Below are 18354 nucleotides of genomic sequence, written 5' to 3' on the forward strand. Positions count from 1 at the left end.
CATAATGTCTACAGTTTATGTCAGATGATGTGCCTTTGGGCTCGTGCGGACCAGAAGCGGAACAGACACACACATGCAGTGCCATTTATGCTGCAGGCCTGTGAAGAGCTTTTTCTACACAGTCCAGCAAACCCTCCCTGAGTAAAACACGCTGCATGAAGGAGAAACGAAGTAGGAGATACTCACATTTTGCTCCAACAGATGAAGCAACAGCGTCCCAAACCTTTTGACAAATAATTCTAGCAGTCATAGTATTTTATTTTCAGCCACTGCTGTGACTTGTGATTGGATAAACACAGAGTACATCTATTCATTTCCCTCTCTTTCTCTATCTGTATTCCCAAATATTTACTGAACATTTTATTATTGCGTTTGGACATAACGCACTTTGTAGCACTGATGCATTCTACTAGCTAGTAATGCCAGTTGTCCAAGAAAAATCCATATTTTCTTTTCTATCAAGACACTGACAAGAGAGACTGAAGAAAGTACACAGATTGTGTCTAATTAGACAAATTTTTCAATAAATTCAGCATAAAAACTGCAGTTTTTTGTTCATAGTTTTGGATTATTTGAAGTCCCACACACACACTGGTTTTAGTTGATGGGACAGAAAACAGGTGATTTAATTGGTCATAAATGAAGGGAGGCCCACGACAAATTGTAAAAGCACATTCCTCTAAAACCAAACGTGCAGTTTTTGTCACATGCCGTTGATTAACACAAAAAGAGCTTCTGGGAGTCATTCCAGCAAAGTGTAAGTTACTTCTAAAGTTCTCTCGAGCAGAAATGCATAATAAAAGGAAAAACTGCATCCAACTGTGGAGAAATGACAAGGTACAAACAACCGGGTCTTCTTTGCGGTGCGGCTGAAGGCCGTCGATGTGGACCTTCACGCTGAACTCAAACCTCGACTGGTAGATGGACTCAATATACACGGCTCACAAAGCACAGCAAATGCAGATAAAAAGATTGTGTTTTAAAAGAGCTGGCCCGGGAGATTTTTTAAACTGGAAATTAAATTGTTAAAATAGGCTTCTGTTTTCAAATGAAAGAGGAACAGGTCCCTTTGAAGAGTGAACAAAAGTGAATTTTGCTTCCTCGTATTGCCACCTTTTAAAAAAAATGGCAAGAAAAGATGAATCAGCCATGTACAATGCAATAATTTGGTGGCCCAAGTCTCCACGTATCTCTCCATAACAAAGTTGCTTCTGTTCATTTTTCTGTGACATTGTCTTCAGCTCGTCTTATCACGTAATCCTCTTATGAACGCTTCCTTCCGCCGTCGAGGAACCACAACAAAAGCCCTCTATTTCCTCACCGCTTAATGGGACGCATCCCAGAAGAACCCGCTGAACACTTTCTTACAGTTGAAGACAGATATGAATGTGCACGAAGGGATTCTAATGAGCACAGGGTTCGAGTTCTCGACGCTGATGTAGTGGTGGGGCACTAGTAGCACGATGAAACTGCCAAGAGGAAATGTAACAAGTATGATCAAAACAAGAGCAAATATTAAGCGGACCAAAAGGTGTTCTCTTAAAACGTAAAACAGGAACGCAGAAAGCAGCATGTCATGGAAATACAAACATGCATTGACATACTCCCATTCCAATACATCACATTGTTTTCTGGAACAAGCTTAATTACATGATAATAACATTTGTTGCACACCCAGTGGTGGTATTAAACACCTCAGTGTGCCTAGTTTGGATCCCAGGGAATCCCCCCCCTAGGGAACACTAAATCAGTGGGCATAAAGGTTTTTTACAAACAAACAAAAACAGAGAGACGATATAAATAGATTAATATCCTGTGATCCTATCCACAGGGTTACCTTAAGATTTCAAGACACAAAATGAGAGTTGAATTGGCTGATGAATTGTTACGATGGACAATGTTCGCTTTGCGACATCTACCTCTGAGGTGAAGTGAATACATAAGCAGGGACGTGCACAAAAACAATATTCTTAAAGCGGCATGTGTTGTACCTCTGGGAGTCCAGCAGCTCCCTGGGTCTGATGATGGCCTTGACCAGGGCGTCAGGTCGCACCAACTTCTGAGGCGATGTTTTGGGGCTGGAGTCCGACTCTCCGCTCTCCTCGTCCCCCATGGCTTTAACGTAGCTGCTGCTCCGCATCCGACGACAAGGGATCTCGTCTTCCTTCCCACCGCCAGGGTAACCCCCCCAGTCATCCTGGGGCACCTGGGTGGCATGGGGAGCGTAAACAGTCATTGTAATAAAATATTTTTTTGGTCAATTGTCATATTAACATCAGGCTGCCCGATGAATGTTTATCCACCTTCCCATTTATTTCTGCTTTAGTTTCATCACCTCCTGAGGAAAATATCTGACTCTGTAGCTGCTGAATGTTCATCAGAGGGATCTGTCTTTGGATATTGTTATGCATCCTATAACTCTTTTGCAAGACTGTACGTGTTGCCTGTATCTTCACAATACCGGAGGTAAAATGTCATAATAGTACACTCAGGAATATTCCCACCTCTGCATTACAAGAGCACAACAATACAGTCTTGAATATATTATACAAGGATTTTATAAAGAGATTTTTCTTAACTTCTGAACCCCGTAGATCTAAATGGAGCAATGTTAACGCATTGAAAACATCAAATCCAGTGTTTTTCCCAGTGATGAAGCATCGTGCTATTTTATAGACACTTGAATTGAACCCCCTTTCTCTCGCACAGTTAGTTCCACCATTGAGTTGCACAGGACCATTTTCCACGATGAATCAACACACATTAAAGCCTTCCCCACAGCTGCTCAGTCTTTTAGCTCTCCTGTAGTTTGGCCAGGTTAAAATCTGCTGAAAACCCCTTGACTGAAACGATGTCATGAATTTGGCTGGGCTGTTAATCATAATTACTGGCAATATACAGCTTGAAAATGGAGAAAGGGAGCTCCCTTTGTGTACCCTCGTCGTAGCTATCGCACATGGAGACCTGCCATCAAAACAAGCAGTTTACATTTAGAGCGAGAACAGGGTGTCTCACTTGCGCTCGTCTTTACTACATATGGAGCGAATATTTCACGCCGATCACGACAGTCTTAAATGTTGAATGTGGAGCGAGCAGGAAGACAAACAGAGCGTCTTGGATACAGGCTCTCTGCAGCAGTAAGTTAATGCACTTTGACATTAGTCTGGCATGCTTTGCTCACAGAGGCAATTTTTGTTATTGTAATCCATTTCAAGCAGACCAAATGTAACTGATATAATAGTACAGAACATCTGTGAATACAGATCGTGTGGACCAATTATTTTCTGAATCATGGTGTGAAAGAAAAACGGGGTTCCATTATTGTTCGTGCCATTATACACAAGACGTGGAAATGTTATCAAGTGATCCTTTCTGTATTAGAGGTGGTGGTGTGGTTTATTATAATCTGCGGGATCATTTCACCCGCTCGTTGTAAACAACTGATGATGACTGTTCCCAAGCTCATTACACACAAGACCACTCTCTCTTCCCCTGTCTCTAACTCACACACACACACACACACACACTCTCTTGCTTTGCGTTAGTGAACCAGTACAGCATAATTCAATCACTGGGACAACAACAGGAGCTGCTGAGTCAGGGTCTCCTTCAAACACACGCGTAGACGACACAATACGACAGACGCAGAGACCCTCTGCGGTCGCACAAAAGCACAAACCTCTCTCGCTTCTCTTCCCCCTGTTTCCCTTCCTTTACTTTGCTGACGATGTGTGCTTGAGCTGGACGCGCATTTACATGGTCAATGATTTTGCACTCATAAAATATGACATTGTCAGTAATCATCACATTCTATGTGGAAGTTGAAGGCCTCAGTGACGCATCCATCCGTCTCTTTAACATCCTGGCAGCCGGGTCAGCCTTGGCCCGGCTCTAGATTTCATTAAGTTAAATCTGACTTATATTGACTTGACTTTATAGTGAGACTGGACCAGAGCTGTACTAAAGAGGAACGTTAAAATAGCCTCCCAACCACTATTCCTAATTCAAATACTGTATCAATGTGTTGTTGTGCTTAAAGCACTGATTCTATGTTCTTCTCAAACTCTCCTCAGTGACTAACTCACTACTCACAGGTTCACAATGAACAGGGCGGCAGCTGACTGGCTGTGGGAAATGTCAGGAGGAGATAGGCTGCATCCAAATGTCACTAATGCGTCAGACTCGAATCACTTTCGGATGCAAATGTCATCTATTTGGAAAACAACAATTGAAAAGCAATTATTATTCAAAGAGATACAAAAACAGACATTATCCATTTCCAACACTGTACCGTCAAGAATAGAAAACCAGCAGTTTCGTACCGGAAAGACAAGAACAGCAGCTGGAATTGTGAACGAAATTTTTTTTTAAAATGCAAACACGTCAGACGCGTCCCATGCAATTCTTCAACAACAATGAAGGTATCCGTTCGTTTACATCCTGGAAAAAAACCGACTTCCCCCTCCGACACCAATTCTACTAACCCCTGGCATCAAAGCACGCCCACACAATTACTATTCTAACGAGTGTCACATCAAATCAAAACAGCTTGAATAATTGATCAATTATGGCTTTATTACAGCCCACTCTTTGTTATTCACAGAGACTGCAGAGTCAAAGCAGCCTTTGACTCTTATCTTTCATCTATATTGGGATGATAGCATTGGGGGGGGATGGGTGGGTGATGATTGATGCTGATTATGGTGCATCCACTCGGTCTGTAAAGCTCGGTAACAAATTTTACGGCAAGGATGGTGTTACATCATAACAAGCAGGTAACGGCAAATGTATACGACGCATGGAGACAAAGCCGTGCAGAAAGGGACATGCATGAATTTGGAAAACTTAAGCTTACTGCCACGCCCCCTTTTTCCAAAACATGCACGCACAGATGTACACCCCGAACGCACACTCAAACACACACTCTGATAAAACAGGCATGCACCAGCTACCAAATGGAGTCGATGGGTTAATTAAGTCTTGGAGGGGTTTGATATTTTTAGACGTCTAATTAATGAACGTAACGCCAGAGGACAGGCGCAAGCTGTGGTGAGATTTGTTTAATTTGGATTCGCTGATAAACTGAATAGATTGCAGCGTGTCTCCTTGTGCAGATAACGAAACAGCAGCGCGCTCCTATCGATTGCTGGGAAAACACAAATGGCGCCCCAGCCTGTTCAATGGAGTTGAAATAGGGTCACTTGTCATCATGAAACAAAGATCCTACAAAGGGAAGGCCATGGGATTCAGTGGTGAGCATGCATCCGCAAGTCATGTGCAAGTATTCTGTGTATTTTCGGGGGCGTTTTTGGAGGATTCCACTGTTCCTAAATAAATGCGCCGCATCCTGTTCTGTTCAGACTTGAAGCCCTTTGTGAATATCAGCCCAAGTTTGTGGGAGCAGTGTGAAAATTCACAGCTCAAGTGTGAAGATCCATAGTTAAAGTCACATTATCACAAAAGCAGAACTTTCACTTCCTATCATTTTTTTTGGATTGTGCTCAATTAAGAACAGGAATGACTTGGGGAAAATGATTTGCCTTTTTTCTGATGACAACAACTCCTCACACATACCGTGGAGCTCTTTTAGCTCTTCAACTTTGCCAATAAATTAACATCGGTGAAATGGATCAGTGTCTCATAGCAGGATTATGCAGACATTGGCATATTGGCTGTGTGTGTGTGTGTCTTTACTTGCAGTGCTTTGATCTTGTGTGTATTTATGTGTGTGTGTGTGTGTGTGTGTGTGTGTGTGTGTGTGTGTGTGTGTGTGTGTGTGCTGGCAGGCCTCAGCCAATGCTCCTGCAGTGCAGCAGTGCATTTCATTGATTAACTCTGCGGCTCTATCTATATACAGCACCTCTCCCACGAAGAAACATAAGTCATTGTCATTAAGTTACGAAATAAAGTGAGATAGACAGAGAGAGAGAGAGAGAGATAGACAGAGAGAGAGAGAGAGAGTTAGAGAGCTCAATCATTGTTCTATCATTCCCACCCACCAGCCTCCAGCCCCTCACTTGCTCCCACAGGATTGCATGGATATGCTGTTTGTGTGTGTGTGTTGGAGAAGGTGCTGTTTTCTTTTTTCTCTCTCTTACTAGCCAACAGTTACCCTACCTGAGCAAACGCCTACCGCACGCCCACCACCAACTCTTCCTCTCTCGTCTCTCTCGTTCACACATACATACGCCCACACATGCGCCACTGTGTCTGTGTTCGCCTTGTCTCCGTGTGGTTTATTTGCTGACACTTTATGCGTTCAGATGTTAGCAAGGAGGTGTAAACAGACGTGCTCGACGAAAAGGAAAAACTGATCAACCGACTTCCATACTCTTGTCCTTTTGATTGATTCTAATAGTGGAAGAAAAAACCAATGCTATTTCTGAAACCAACTCTGAATCTAAGTCTAACACTCACCAGAATATTGAGCCTTAGTGTCGAACAACTTATAACTAGACCAAGAGTCTTCAGCCATGCTGAGTGCTTTGAGCTAAATGCTAACTTTAGCATATAAAAATGCCCCCAAATGACTGTGCTAGCATGCTGGGGTATCATAGACTGTATATAAGAAGTGTTAGTGGTCTGCGTGACGTCACCCATTGGTTTGTGGATTACAGTTTGAAGCCTCAAGATCGGCATTTTGGCCATCGCCATCTTGTTTTTTTGCAACCATAAAAGATACGAGAGGATGGAGCTAAGTACAACTGAATGCTCAATAAGACACATCCAGGCAACCAAAATGTTACATTCACCTTTCATGGACCGCAAACAAACCGTGAAAGGGTTAAAGTTGTAAGACGAAAACACGAAAAAACAGCCAGACTGAACAACGCCTCGGTAACAATTTGTCAATTGATAAGAGCAAAATGAAGCAAAGTGCAATGGAAACTGACTTAGTGAATAAATCATGATGTACATGAATTAAGTGAAGCTTCTTCACCAACTCCGGTAAAAACAAATCTGGCTCCTTAGCTTGCCAGATTTGTGATTTTTTTACTTTAGCTGGTCTGTCTGCTGATGGTGCTGGGGAGATACCATAGAGTTGGTTTATTTAGAGACTTTTCTAAGTGAATGGCTGCCTATGGGAGACTGGGGAGAGCTGTTCAACAGACGGAACAGGACACATCAGAAAGAAGAAACAACAAATCAAAGCCAGTACAATAATGTGAGGGGTCCCTCTATCTAACACCATTACATTCTCTAAACACCATGAGAAGCTACAAGGTACTGTAAGTCCTGGACGGGGCACCACATGGCATGAGCTTCTATGTTACAAGACTCTAATAAAGTGACGAAAATGCTACTAAAGCAGCACATACTGGTATTAAACCCTCAAAACATTAGGACGCTATCATAGCTGGCCGGTCGTATTGATTTGGCGTGGGAGAGCAGCTGCACACACAAAGAAGATATGGACGAATGTGCTTAACAATTAAATGGTTATAGCCTGACAACCTCCTCTGAGAATTGAAGGAAACTTAAGGTTTGAAGTAATAAAACACAAATATGAGCAGATGCTCGCCGTCACGGTGGTAACCACAGAGCCACGCTGTCGCCTCAGGCAACAGAGATGAGTAACATTAAGCTACAAACCGCCGTCTGATCCCAGAGTCAAGGCCTGATAGCTGTCTGGGAACCCCCTTAATAAAAAAAAAAAAAAAAAGAGTTAGGGAACCCCAGTGTGGTGGTGTTACTGTAGCTTTCAGTCACAGTGCCAGTTTTGTTTCTGCTGCTTTGCACTTCACTTTTGTAATTTAATCAGCTGCCTCTCTGCCTCTCAAGCTCCACCTTTGGCAAGCCAACACGACAATTAATTGGCTTATTAAATCCCTCCGCACTGCCCTATCAGCAAAACGATCAAAGACTAATCCTGCCTTTGTACTACAGGACTGCATGCAGGGAGAGAGCGGAGTAGCGTTTGCTGGAGCGGCTGACTTAATCAAGGCTGAGAGTTGTCACTGAGACAAAGTTATTGTGCGGTGAAGTTATGGACTGGGTGCAAGGAAGGTGGAGGAGGCTTTAATTACAGCTGTTGCTGCAGTCCAGGTGTATTTGCATATCTAATTTAGAAAGTGTTCACGGAAGAAGGTTTCGCCACAATCACCTCGTTTCATTAATATCAAGCTGACGGTCAAACCTGTGAGCATCCTAAACACTATGTGTGTGTGTGTGTGTCTTGGGGAGGACTAATTGAGGCTAATTTGTGAAATGACTTAGCCAGAGACAGAGAGCGATGGCCAATGCCAGGTCCGATCCCGCAACATTTGTCATTTCAGAGAAAGGGCAGCCAATATCACTCTATCTCTGTCTCCCCCGATGTTCAGTTAATCGATCTCTCACACGCACACACAAACACACACACACACACACACACACACACACACACACACACACACCTGCTGCATTCACACAGAGATTAACAAACAGATACTTCAGCGTGACAAGTCACGCATTTCTTTCTGTCCGCTGTCTCCTCGCCTTTCGCAACACTTCAGAAAGGTTTTCATTCCCTCCGTCATCAACCAAGGACGCAAACAAGGTGACTAGCACATCATCAAACCATCTGGTGTGCGATAAATAGAAAAAAGAAGAAAAAAAACCACCCCCCCCTCCCACACAAGACACACTCACTCACACACAGACAGACATTCAGTGCACACACTCTCCCAGGATACAGCTTATGTTGTTACATTGTAGACAGTTGTGGGTAATCCCAATTCAGCAGCCAGGAAGGGGAAACTTCTCAATGTGACCCCTTCGGTGTGTGCAAAGCATCCTCCCTGACTGTTGGTTCTATCTCTCTGCCTGACAGCTCCTGGTGACGAGCAACGACTGTAGCCACCGTGAGCAAAAACAGCCATCTCTTTTTTCTCCCCTCTGCTTCCCCGGAGCATCCGAATGCGTCCACAGAGGCACAGACCTCGGCGGCGTGTTGCCCCTCAACTTTCTCCCTGGAAACATCTCCCAGCTCCCTGAGAGGGCATTGATTCTCCTCCGGGGGGAGGGACGATGTGTCACCCTGCTCGGATTGGATTGATAACGCTGGGCTAAATTTAGCCCTGCGGCAGAAAGGAGGGGGATATTTTTAGAAAGTGTTTATAGTGCCGCGACTCGGACACTACCTCAGATGAATGACCAAATGGAAGTATTCAAGGAGCTGGGGGGGAGAGGGGGGGCACTAAACCGATCCGACTCTCTCATTGAGAGATTACTGCACTTAGTGGGATTGTAACAATCTTTGAGTGGATGAGTGCACTGCCTGTCCAGTTCTCAATGTTCATCGGTTATGTTTAAAAACACGCTAGTCAAGATGAGTCCTCTAAAACATTTTCTGTTGACGTAAGCTCAGATTGAGTGGTTTCCTTGGCTCCATTGGCTGATTTGAGTAATGTATTGGTTTTCCGTTTACAACAGCCTCTAATCCATACGACACACTCCTGCTTAGAGAAGTGCTCACTTTTCTTTTGGCTGGAGGCGGTACTTACATGACGCTATCAGATATCGCATTGTGGTATATTGAGCAGCGTTGTTACACAATCTATTTTTGCCAGCTTTTGCAATTTGGGATTTTCTTTCACATACCCGCCAGCATGCATATAAAACCTGTGAGACACTTCGGTGTAAAGTGCTGACTCGCTCTGGATTGATCCCCGCGGAGCCATGGGTCTCCCGTAGAGCCTATCGTGGGCTAAATGCTAACCTTCTTCTCAGGGCTGAAACCTATGCAAAATCGAAGCAACAACGCTCTCTGGTCTTTTCTTCTCACATTGCTGAGTCTTCCCCTCCAGCGCAGATCATTTGTGGAGTTAATTGATTTGTCCTGCTGTGCTCGCGCCTTCTGCTGCCAGCCACACGCTGAGCCTGAGGACAGGTTCCCATTGTAATATCCAGGGCAGCCACGAACAACACACTGTCTTTTAGATCAATTGGGAATCCAGCGGGGATGAGCAACTTTTCTACCTTGTCTACTCGCCGCCAACGCCTGTAGAAGAAGATTGCTTTGTGTTGTACGACACAGGGTTAAGTTTTGGGATTGATGCTTTTTTTCCCTCAGGTTCTTATAAATTTTACATTATGGTGAACGGAGGCTCAATCACTGTAGTGGCTGAGAGATGAAATGGATGTTTTTATCATCTCTTCAATCGCTTGTCGCTATCAAATCACCATCTTCTCCTCTCACCAATAACCTCCGAGTACCCATCACCTGGCCACACACAGATCCTTGCATTTAAATACACTAAATATCAGAATGTGAATTTCTCCATTCAAGTCAAATCATCATCAAAGTAATGTCCACAAATGACACATGGCAAAATAAGCCAAACTCACCTGTAGATAGTGGCAGGGCCTGGGGTTGGGCCTGAGGTCGGTGGGTGTCATGGGCTTCTCCAGGTTGAGCGAGGACTTCCTGTAGGCCTCCTTGGCTTGGCTGACCGTTAGCGTTGACCAAGAGCTCCTCTTCATGAACTTTCCCTCTGGCGCCATGCTTATGCTCTCGCAGGCTGAGCACTTGACATCGTTGTTACTCTTGGAGGTCTTCAGCGACAGTTCTCCAGCCAGGTGGCCGTGCATCGAGTCAGGGTAGCAGTGGCCTATGTGGTCCACAGGATGCCGTGACATGACGCTGGGCGTTCTGTATGTGCTGTCACTATCCAGGTTGTCGTCCGAACTCCACCAGCCTCCCGAGCGTTGCTTGCCGCTGCCGTCAGACTTACGTTCTTTGCTCTTGCTGCGTTTGCTGTGTTTGTGGTGGCCTTGGTGGTGGTGATGGTGGTGGTGTGAGTTGTCCCGTTGCGAGTCGCCTTTGGTTCCGTTCATTTTGGAGGAACCTTCTAGAGAGTGCGACTTTGTGAAGAGCTTCTGTACCGAGTGGACCAAGTGGCGTATCCGCCCGGGGCTTTCGTTGCGCTGCTCTGTAGTCGTGGTCGTGGTGGAGGTGCGTTGGTATTGCAGCGTGTGGAAGCCGTCCCGGTGCAGGGGCATCTGCTTCTCAAATTGGTCCAGGAGGTTCGCTGGGATTCGGTTCATTTTGCCGCTGCCGCCATGCGAGGAGGAGCCACCGTCGTCTCGGGAGTCCCTGCCGCCGGAATTGTTGCCGCCGCTTTCCCGCGCTGCGCTGCCATAGTGCATGCGGGGGAAAGTGCTACTAGAGATGGAGTGGTCGGTGGCCGACATGGACACCGGTACCACCATGCACTCAGAGTGGATGGAGCTCCGCGGGGAGCAGCGATGGTGACTCTCGAGGGGGCAGCTCTCTGTGGGGCTGAGGAGGTAGGAGGGGGGCCGTGAGTTGCCATGGTGGAGGTGATGGTCCAGGGAATGGTCGCATTCAACCAGGCCGCAGGTGTGGGCTGAGGTGGGAGAGGTGATGTGGAGCTGGGCAGGGCGGCCGCCAGAGAGACCCTTCATGTTCCTGGGTGGAGAGGAGTAGCTGTCCTCATCGAAGTACTGCGTGGGCGACCATGAATACTGCTGGTCTGAAAGAGAGACAGAATATTAGATCACACTCAGGGTTAAAAAATAAAAAGCGTTTTTCCAGAAAAAGAAATGCATATCACATTAAAAGATGAGGGGGAGAAAAGCCTAGTCGCGAATTACTAGGCTTCGGACAGGTTGGTCATTATCGCCCCATACGCTCACTCTCCCCATCCACTTCAACTACAAAGGACATGAAAAACTCAAAAAGTAGCACATCGGAAATGTGAAAGTGAAATCAACAGATTGCACGTACAAAATCCATCCTATTTCATCTCTGCTACGGCATACTGCAGGAGAGACAGGGAAAAAAGAGAGAACGGAAGAAAGAGAAAGGCAGGCGACAGGTCGGAGCCAGCACTGCCATTTATCCAATGCAAAGTGAAATAATAGCCTATCACTCCGTGGTGCTGGTGTCATCCGTCAAAGCCCCGAGGAGAGCGCTGTGAGGCATACGGCCAGAGGGGCGTCCTTGGGAGACTTGATCACCAAATGCGCCCTCCCTCCTTTTAGTTTCTGTTGGCCATTTAGTCCGAGATTAAAACCCAGTGCTGCGGGCAGACGTCCCAGTACTCTGTTCCATTGTGTTGAACTTAATCGGAGGATGGGTTTACTTTATCTTGATGCCTCACCACCGTATATCGTCAGTCATTACAACATCAGTCCGTTCAGTCACGTCAGAACAATCGGGGTTAAAATTCAATGTGGAACAATAAACACGACCCCGTAAATAATATTTTTGATCATCTGTAACAATTAAAATGTTAAGTATAAACCAATCTCAAGGCCTTCATATGAATACTTTTACACTTTATGAGGTTTAAATTAGCCAATGAGTGACAATTAAGTTATGCTATATAACAAGAACATATAAAAAGTGTAGAATCTTATTAACAACAAGCATTTCTAGTTACCTGCTGGCTGTCTTTCCTCATTACTAGCTTCACCATGAAAAACAGAATATTGTAGCAGAATATCTAGCCCAGGTCATATTTTAAACTTATCTGCATCCTGTCTTGTCCAATCGCAAATAAACAAACAAAAAAAGAATAGCCGTATCTAAGCTTGCCTGCCAAAGTCCCGCCTCATAAACCCGTGCACCTTCACTCTCTCTGCCCCGTCAAATGAAGGAGAGCTTTTATGAGCTACAGTAAGAGAGGGAGAGGAGGACCGGAGTTTTAGGCCAAATTGTAGCACTTTTAAACTATATCAATGTACTGACAAATCAATAAATTCTTAATTATTAAATATCGACATAGATACCATTAAGAAAATGGGCAAGAGGACCGTTGTGGAGGAAAAAGCACCTTAACTTAGCTCATGCAGGTGCTCCAATGATCCAATCTTACTGCTATAGGTAAAATGTTCATACCGGTGGTATTCTCAGTGCTGCTGTTCCTCAAAATGAAGGCCACATTACCCTTCAACAAAACTGGTGTCTGTTTTTTCTTCTTGTCTCAATACCAATAAAACCTTTGTCGATATCTTTACCAGTGAGGACAACAAATGTGTCTTTCCCAGAAGCAGCTCCCTCTTTCCTGTTAAAGTGTAATCTATCATCATGGCGCGCTGGATACGAAGAGCATGCACTCTTCTTTTTTGTCAAAACCTGGCGATTTGGGTGTCTTGTGCTAGTAACTAACATTGCCTAAAGCAGAGATAAAGAGCGGGCTGCAGAGGTCTGGTAAGCTCACTTCTTTCTAACTCCACACCTTCACATTTTTCAGACTCGCAGTCTTCAGCCCCAACCAACGCTGACTCAGGTGACATCACTAGAGCAAAGTTATTAAGACCTCATGCACCTCCTTATGGAGCCACAAAAGCCTCCAGAAGGAGCTCCCCTTCAAACGTTGTGCCATAAAATGAAATAAAAAAAGTCATTTTAATTAACCTGAGCAGGAATGACCAGTCACTCTCAGGGCTCTTAATTTAAATTGCCTTTTTGCTGATGGACAATGTGTGGAATGTTAAAGGCTTCGGACAAAACTAGAAATGAAAGAAAGAAGTCTTTATTAAGGCCCTAAAGAGACTAACCTGCAATGAGGGGTTGGATATATGGTGCGGTATGTTGAAAGTTACTTTGTCCACCTTCTACAACCGTAGAACGGAACACTGGAACACTTTATAAGGTCATATTACACAAACTGCCTCCTCTATTTTCACGACTCAGAAAAGAGATTTTAAATCTCATTGAGACTATCCTGGAAAAATAAAGGTTTGACAAATAAATCCTATAAATTAAATACCTGACAAATAAAGTTACTTTATCACACTTTGTCAAAAATCCTACAGCATTGCCACATTGCTCAAAAAGAGCCAAATGAGGATTGGCAGATTTGCATCTCCGAACCTTTCCTGCAACTACCCAGCAACAATTCAGTTATTAACTTAAAACTTGTTTTATTTACTGGAGGTTCTACATTCAAACACATCTGTGTCAGCTTCACTCACACAGGTTACAAACCAGACCGGGCTTCTCTGTTGAACCCCCCCCCCCCCCCCCCCATGCCCTGTCCCTGCACCCTCAGCATGTTTGTCACTGGGTATATTGAGGATTTTCCTCGTGATTATTTTGCCAACAGCTCTAAGAAAGCCTCATTTTTGCAAATCCAACCCGTCCGAGATCACAGGAACGACTACTGTGATGTTAGTGACTTGTGACTAAGGGTGGCTGTTTCTTTTCATCTTTCAAATTGGATAAAATGTATTCCATTCAAACTTATTTTTAATGAGGTCTAAGATCTCAACCCCTGAGGTACAGCCTTGCTCTTCCGTTTGCTGTCGTCTTCCATCTGTCGAGATGATAAAAAAAATTCTCGTTGTTTACCGGCCTTACACGAGGACGTCTAACTCCGCAGCCTGATGCAAAATGAACCCAGGCTGCTGCTCTAAGCATGCATGAGGACATTTCTCCTCAGGAGGGACTGCTTTGGTAAGGCTGCACATCGCAGAGCTGAACATGCAGAACATGCAATAACATCACTCCGGAGTACAGCTCTACAGGCTAAATCAGGTGCGCTTCCTGAGCCCGAGTCCGGTTAACTGCTTGCTAGTCGTTGCAGCAGAAGGATGATGGTGCATGATTGATTGATTTGATGCTACATTTCTGTCTGAAGTTATGTCACTGTCTTACTCCAAGGCCTTTCTCTGACGGCTGACTCTTCCTTGAGGTATCTCAGGGAGCTGCTCAGAATAAATTATCTACCGGCGGAGTTACGGCATTTCCTGGGATTACACACGACAGATGACAGACTCATCCGGCCTCCATATCTCGTTCTCCTTTTTTTTCTTCTTCCACCTCTTCCTCTGCTGATACAAAATTAAAGTTTTGCTTAAGGAAAGGAAAAAAAAGTATAGACGCACGATTCAAGGAGTGAGTCCTACAACACATTTCGAAGGCTATTTCATATTTTACACGAGACGGCTCGAAGGGAAAGCAGCTCTCTCTCTCGGTGAGTGTGAGTCCTTCTGGCGAGTGCTCTGCAAACGTGGGGAGGAGACAAGTACCTGTGACACCTGTGGACAGAGAGAGCTGCTTGTTGTTTTTACACTGATACCAGCACCTGCCGTCACATTATCGGCTTCCTGGCAAGGGTGCCAACTGCTGAGATGGACTGCTAGGATGGGGGATGAATTTAGAAACTGGCTGGCAATTAAATGTCAGCACAATATCCAGCATCATCATCTTTGAGTGTCGGGCCATCGTTGATAGGAACAATAATTATCATGCGGATGAAGACGAATGAGACTATTGGATATTTTTAAGAAAGGAAAAGACAGGGGTCCTTAATGTTGTCCTCTGTAAAACAATCCACTTGACATATAGGGGTTTTCAGTCCTCCATGTGATAAGCAGACATTTCCCTCAAGAAAAAATGAACCAATCCCATTCAGCTCAACAATTGGCACATTGGGCAATCTTCCGATCATGTCTGACCTAACACCTGAACCAACTTCCAGCTCTATGATGTAGTCAAATCCCTCTGAGCTCGACGGAGATAAAAAAAAAAACACCTCATATCAGCGGTGGAGAGTCAGAGGAAGAGGCTCATTTATTAAGGGCTTTTGTTTTGTGCTGCTGCTCCGCCCGAGTGCAGAGTGTGAGTAAAGGTCGTTTTGCTCCTCTTAACACATTAGCATTTAAATAGCATTGTATCTGCACAGAGTATCCCTGACAGCCCCCACTCCTCCACCGGCCCGGACCTTAACCGGAGTTGAAAACAAAGTTAAAAGATAATAAAGCGCTGGACTAGACTGAGAGATCAAAGGCGTGCGACCTTCAGACTTGGCGGTTAGCGTGGTGGGTCGCCACCGCACTAAGTGACAGGCGTGTGTGAGGAAGAACTCCCGATGTTTAGGCCACACATGAGAGACTTAGGATGGCGGCTTTTAATGTTTTTGCATCAGCGATGAGATCTGTCATTTCGGAGTTTTCTGGCATCAAACGCGCCAAAACTGCTTCAGTACTTGTTGTGTTTTGTGCCCCCTGTAGAGAATCTGAACACTTGGAAACATCTGTCATGTTCATTTCAATCCTACACGCTTTTAGATTGGCTTAAAAAAAATCTCTACTGTGCAACACATGTTAGTAGCGGAAACCAGAATGATTCAGAACATATTTCCAAAAGGCTATTTCCAGCAGCATCCCTTCCAACTGGCCGGAGGGAAGTCACACCCCTCATTTTCGACAGAGGAGCTTTCTTATCCGTCTCCCAAAGGTTAAATGCTCTCCGCAGAATTCTGGCCTTTCTTTAGAAAATCAAAAGGAAGGGGAATTATGTCCTCAACCCTCGGTGCAAATCAAGCAATGGTTCTGAGCTATTAGATTGGGGAAGGAGGCAGCGGACAAAGAGGCAAAGCAGCAAATCTGTCAGCTTTGCAAGCCTCATGATATCCACCACAGCAGCTCCGCTCAAAATAAGGCCCCAGCTTATGGCTCTGGCAGATATCCTGCTCACTTGTCCATCCACGTGACGTGCACATCGTGGGCTGAAACTGAACCCGCTGCATTTTAATTGCTAATGCGATGCTCAACTAACGGAGCTGTTTCAAACTGCCACCGCAATTGGGAGCCAATCACTTGTCACTGATACATTTTTTTCTCATGGACCATCTGTCTCTGGCCGAGCGTGACACCTAAAATGGCAGAAAAAAAACCCCCTCTGTTCCTTTCCGTGTTTGCTGCTACGACTGAGCCCTGATGCTGAGACAAAGAGTCTGTTGTATTGCTTTGTGCTGAGTCAGCACTGCTTGTGTCACACGAGGACATGTATGTTCGCATGGCTGCTCATGCAGTCACGCGACGGGGGAGAACCCGCTCTTACAACTGGCCTTAAATCAAACTGGGAATTCATGCTGGGGGGGGGGGGGGGGATTCAGAGCACAGCCGGTGCGACTGAGCCTACACCACAACGATGATTCAGCAGTACGCACACGCTCGCCTCTGCGAAAATACACAGGGACACTCTGGAGTCTATGATGAACTTTATCACCTGTGTTAAAACAATGACATTCAACACAGTAAAACAATAACTGTGATTAGCAGATGCACAGTTCACAGGGAATGTACATCATGTTGCTTTTATTTTGGAAACATCTGACTAAAGTCCCATTGCAGAAAATAGAGATATCATCGTCAAGTGTTGTGCTTTTCCACAAGTGTGTTTGCATATCTAAGAAGATGCACTGGGGTTGCATATGGGGAATTGAGACCCTTGCATTAACTGGGAACTCTGGCCAAGAGGTACAAGAAAACAGCTGCAGGTGGATCAGCGAGAGCATAAGATGCTCAAGAACAAGGTTCCACTGCTTTACGTCACAAGCAGATAAAAGAGATCTACCTCCCCTGCGACTGCCTCATCAGGTGGTACTCTCAGGTAGGTGGTCCCAGACAACCACTCTGACGCATTAAAACTGGAAAGAAGATAAGCTAACAATCTATTCTGTGACGTTGGCATTTTTACTTTGCAACCTCAAAGACAGTGTTCTGCTAAAATATAACCATATAATCTAATTGAGATGAAAGAAATAAAAAAAGAAACTTAAACACTACTCTGTGATGATTTATTCACAGTTATGTGATTAAAATGACACAAAAATAATCCAATTCACCTTTATTGGCCAAGTATGTGAATACATGTACAAGAAATTTGACTTCTCTTGCATTGCTCTCAATGTACTGACACAGCAATAGGCATACAGTAGCAACTAGAAAGTTAAAAACTAACAGTGGGAAAGATATGCAAAACTCCACCAAACTGCTGAAACTCAGAGGCATTCAAAATAACACTGCTATCATATAATCTTCAAGTCGGCCTATATTGTGTTCACTGTGCCACTACCCGGGTCCTGTATGGTGCGTGTACGTTTTGATAGTTGCTTCATTGGATTAAATCCAACGTGGCCAAAACAATAAACAACGACTCGTCTTTGACATGTTGATAATTCATGATAATTCATTTTTGAAATGTTTTGAACTAAAATACTGTCCTATAGCTTGTTGCGCTGTAGCCTCTAGCGGTTCCTGTTGCACCAAGCTGCATGTGGCTATTCTTACACACCTGAGAGGGCTGTCTGGATGTGAGAGATGTCAGAAAGAGAGACCCTCGCCACCGCTCCCACCCTCCCAAACGATCGAAGCCTACAACCCACTATCTTTCTCCCAGCAGGGGGGAGGTTTGCCTGCAAGCACAGAGGGGTGGATTACAGGAAGGAGAAGCTAGCGGAGGTAAGCGGGTATTCTTAGCTTCTGTAAGGAACAATTATAATTGAGGGAAGACAATTTGCGCGTGGCTGTATTGTTTTGGAAGAGTCCGTGGAGTTACCAGGCACAGGAGATACAGATTGATCCTGATGTGAACAGGACTACAGCAGCACATAT

The 18354-nt window shown here is 44.8% G+C and overlaps 1 protein-coding gene across 1 annotated transcript in view; it reads right to left on the minus strand.

Annotated features, from left to right (window-relative positions):
• The window catches only part of dlgap2a (discs, large (Drosophila) homolog-associated protein 2a), a 133249-nt gene that overhangs the window by 30532 nt on the left and 84363 nt on the right, over positions 1 to 18354 (minus strand). The window contains exons 5-8 of the mRNA XM_076108120.1: positions 11814 to 11835; positions 11111 to 11472; positions 10330 to 11077; positions 1992 to 2206 (exon numbers count right to left, since the gene is read on the minus strand). Coding sequence (XP_075964235.1) covers positions 1992 to 2206; positions 10330 to 11077; positions 11111 to 11472; positions 11814 to 11835 — 1347 coding nt within the window. The remainder of the gene's footprint in view (positions 1 to 1991; positions 2207 to 10329; positions 11078 to 11110; positions 11473 to 11813; positions 11836 to 18354) is intronic.

The sequence above is a fragment of the Anarhichas minor genome, unplaced genomic scaffold (assembly GCF_050575085.1).
Source record: "Anarhichas minor isolate MPS153535 unplaced genomic scaffold, ASM5057508v1 ptg000040l, whole genome shotgun sequence".
Lineage (NCBI taxonomy): Eukaryota > Metazoa > Chordata > Actinopteri > Perciformes > Anarhichadidae > Anarhichas > Anarhichas minor.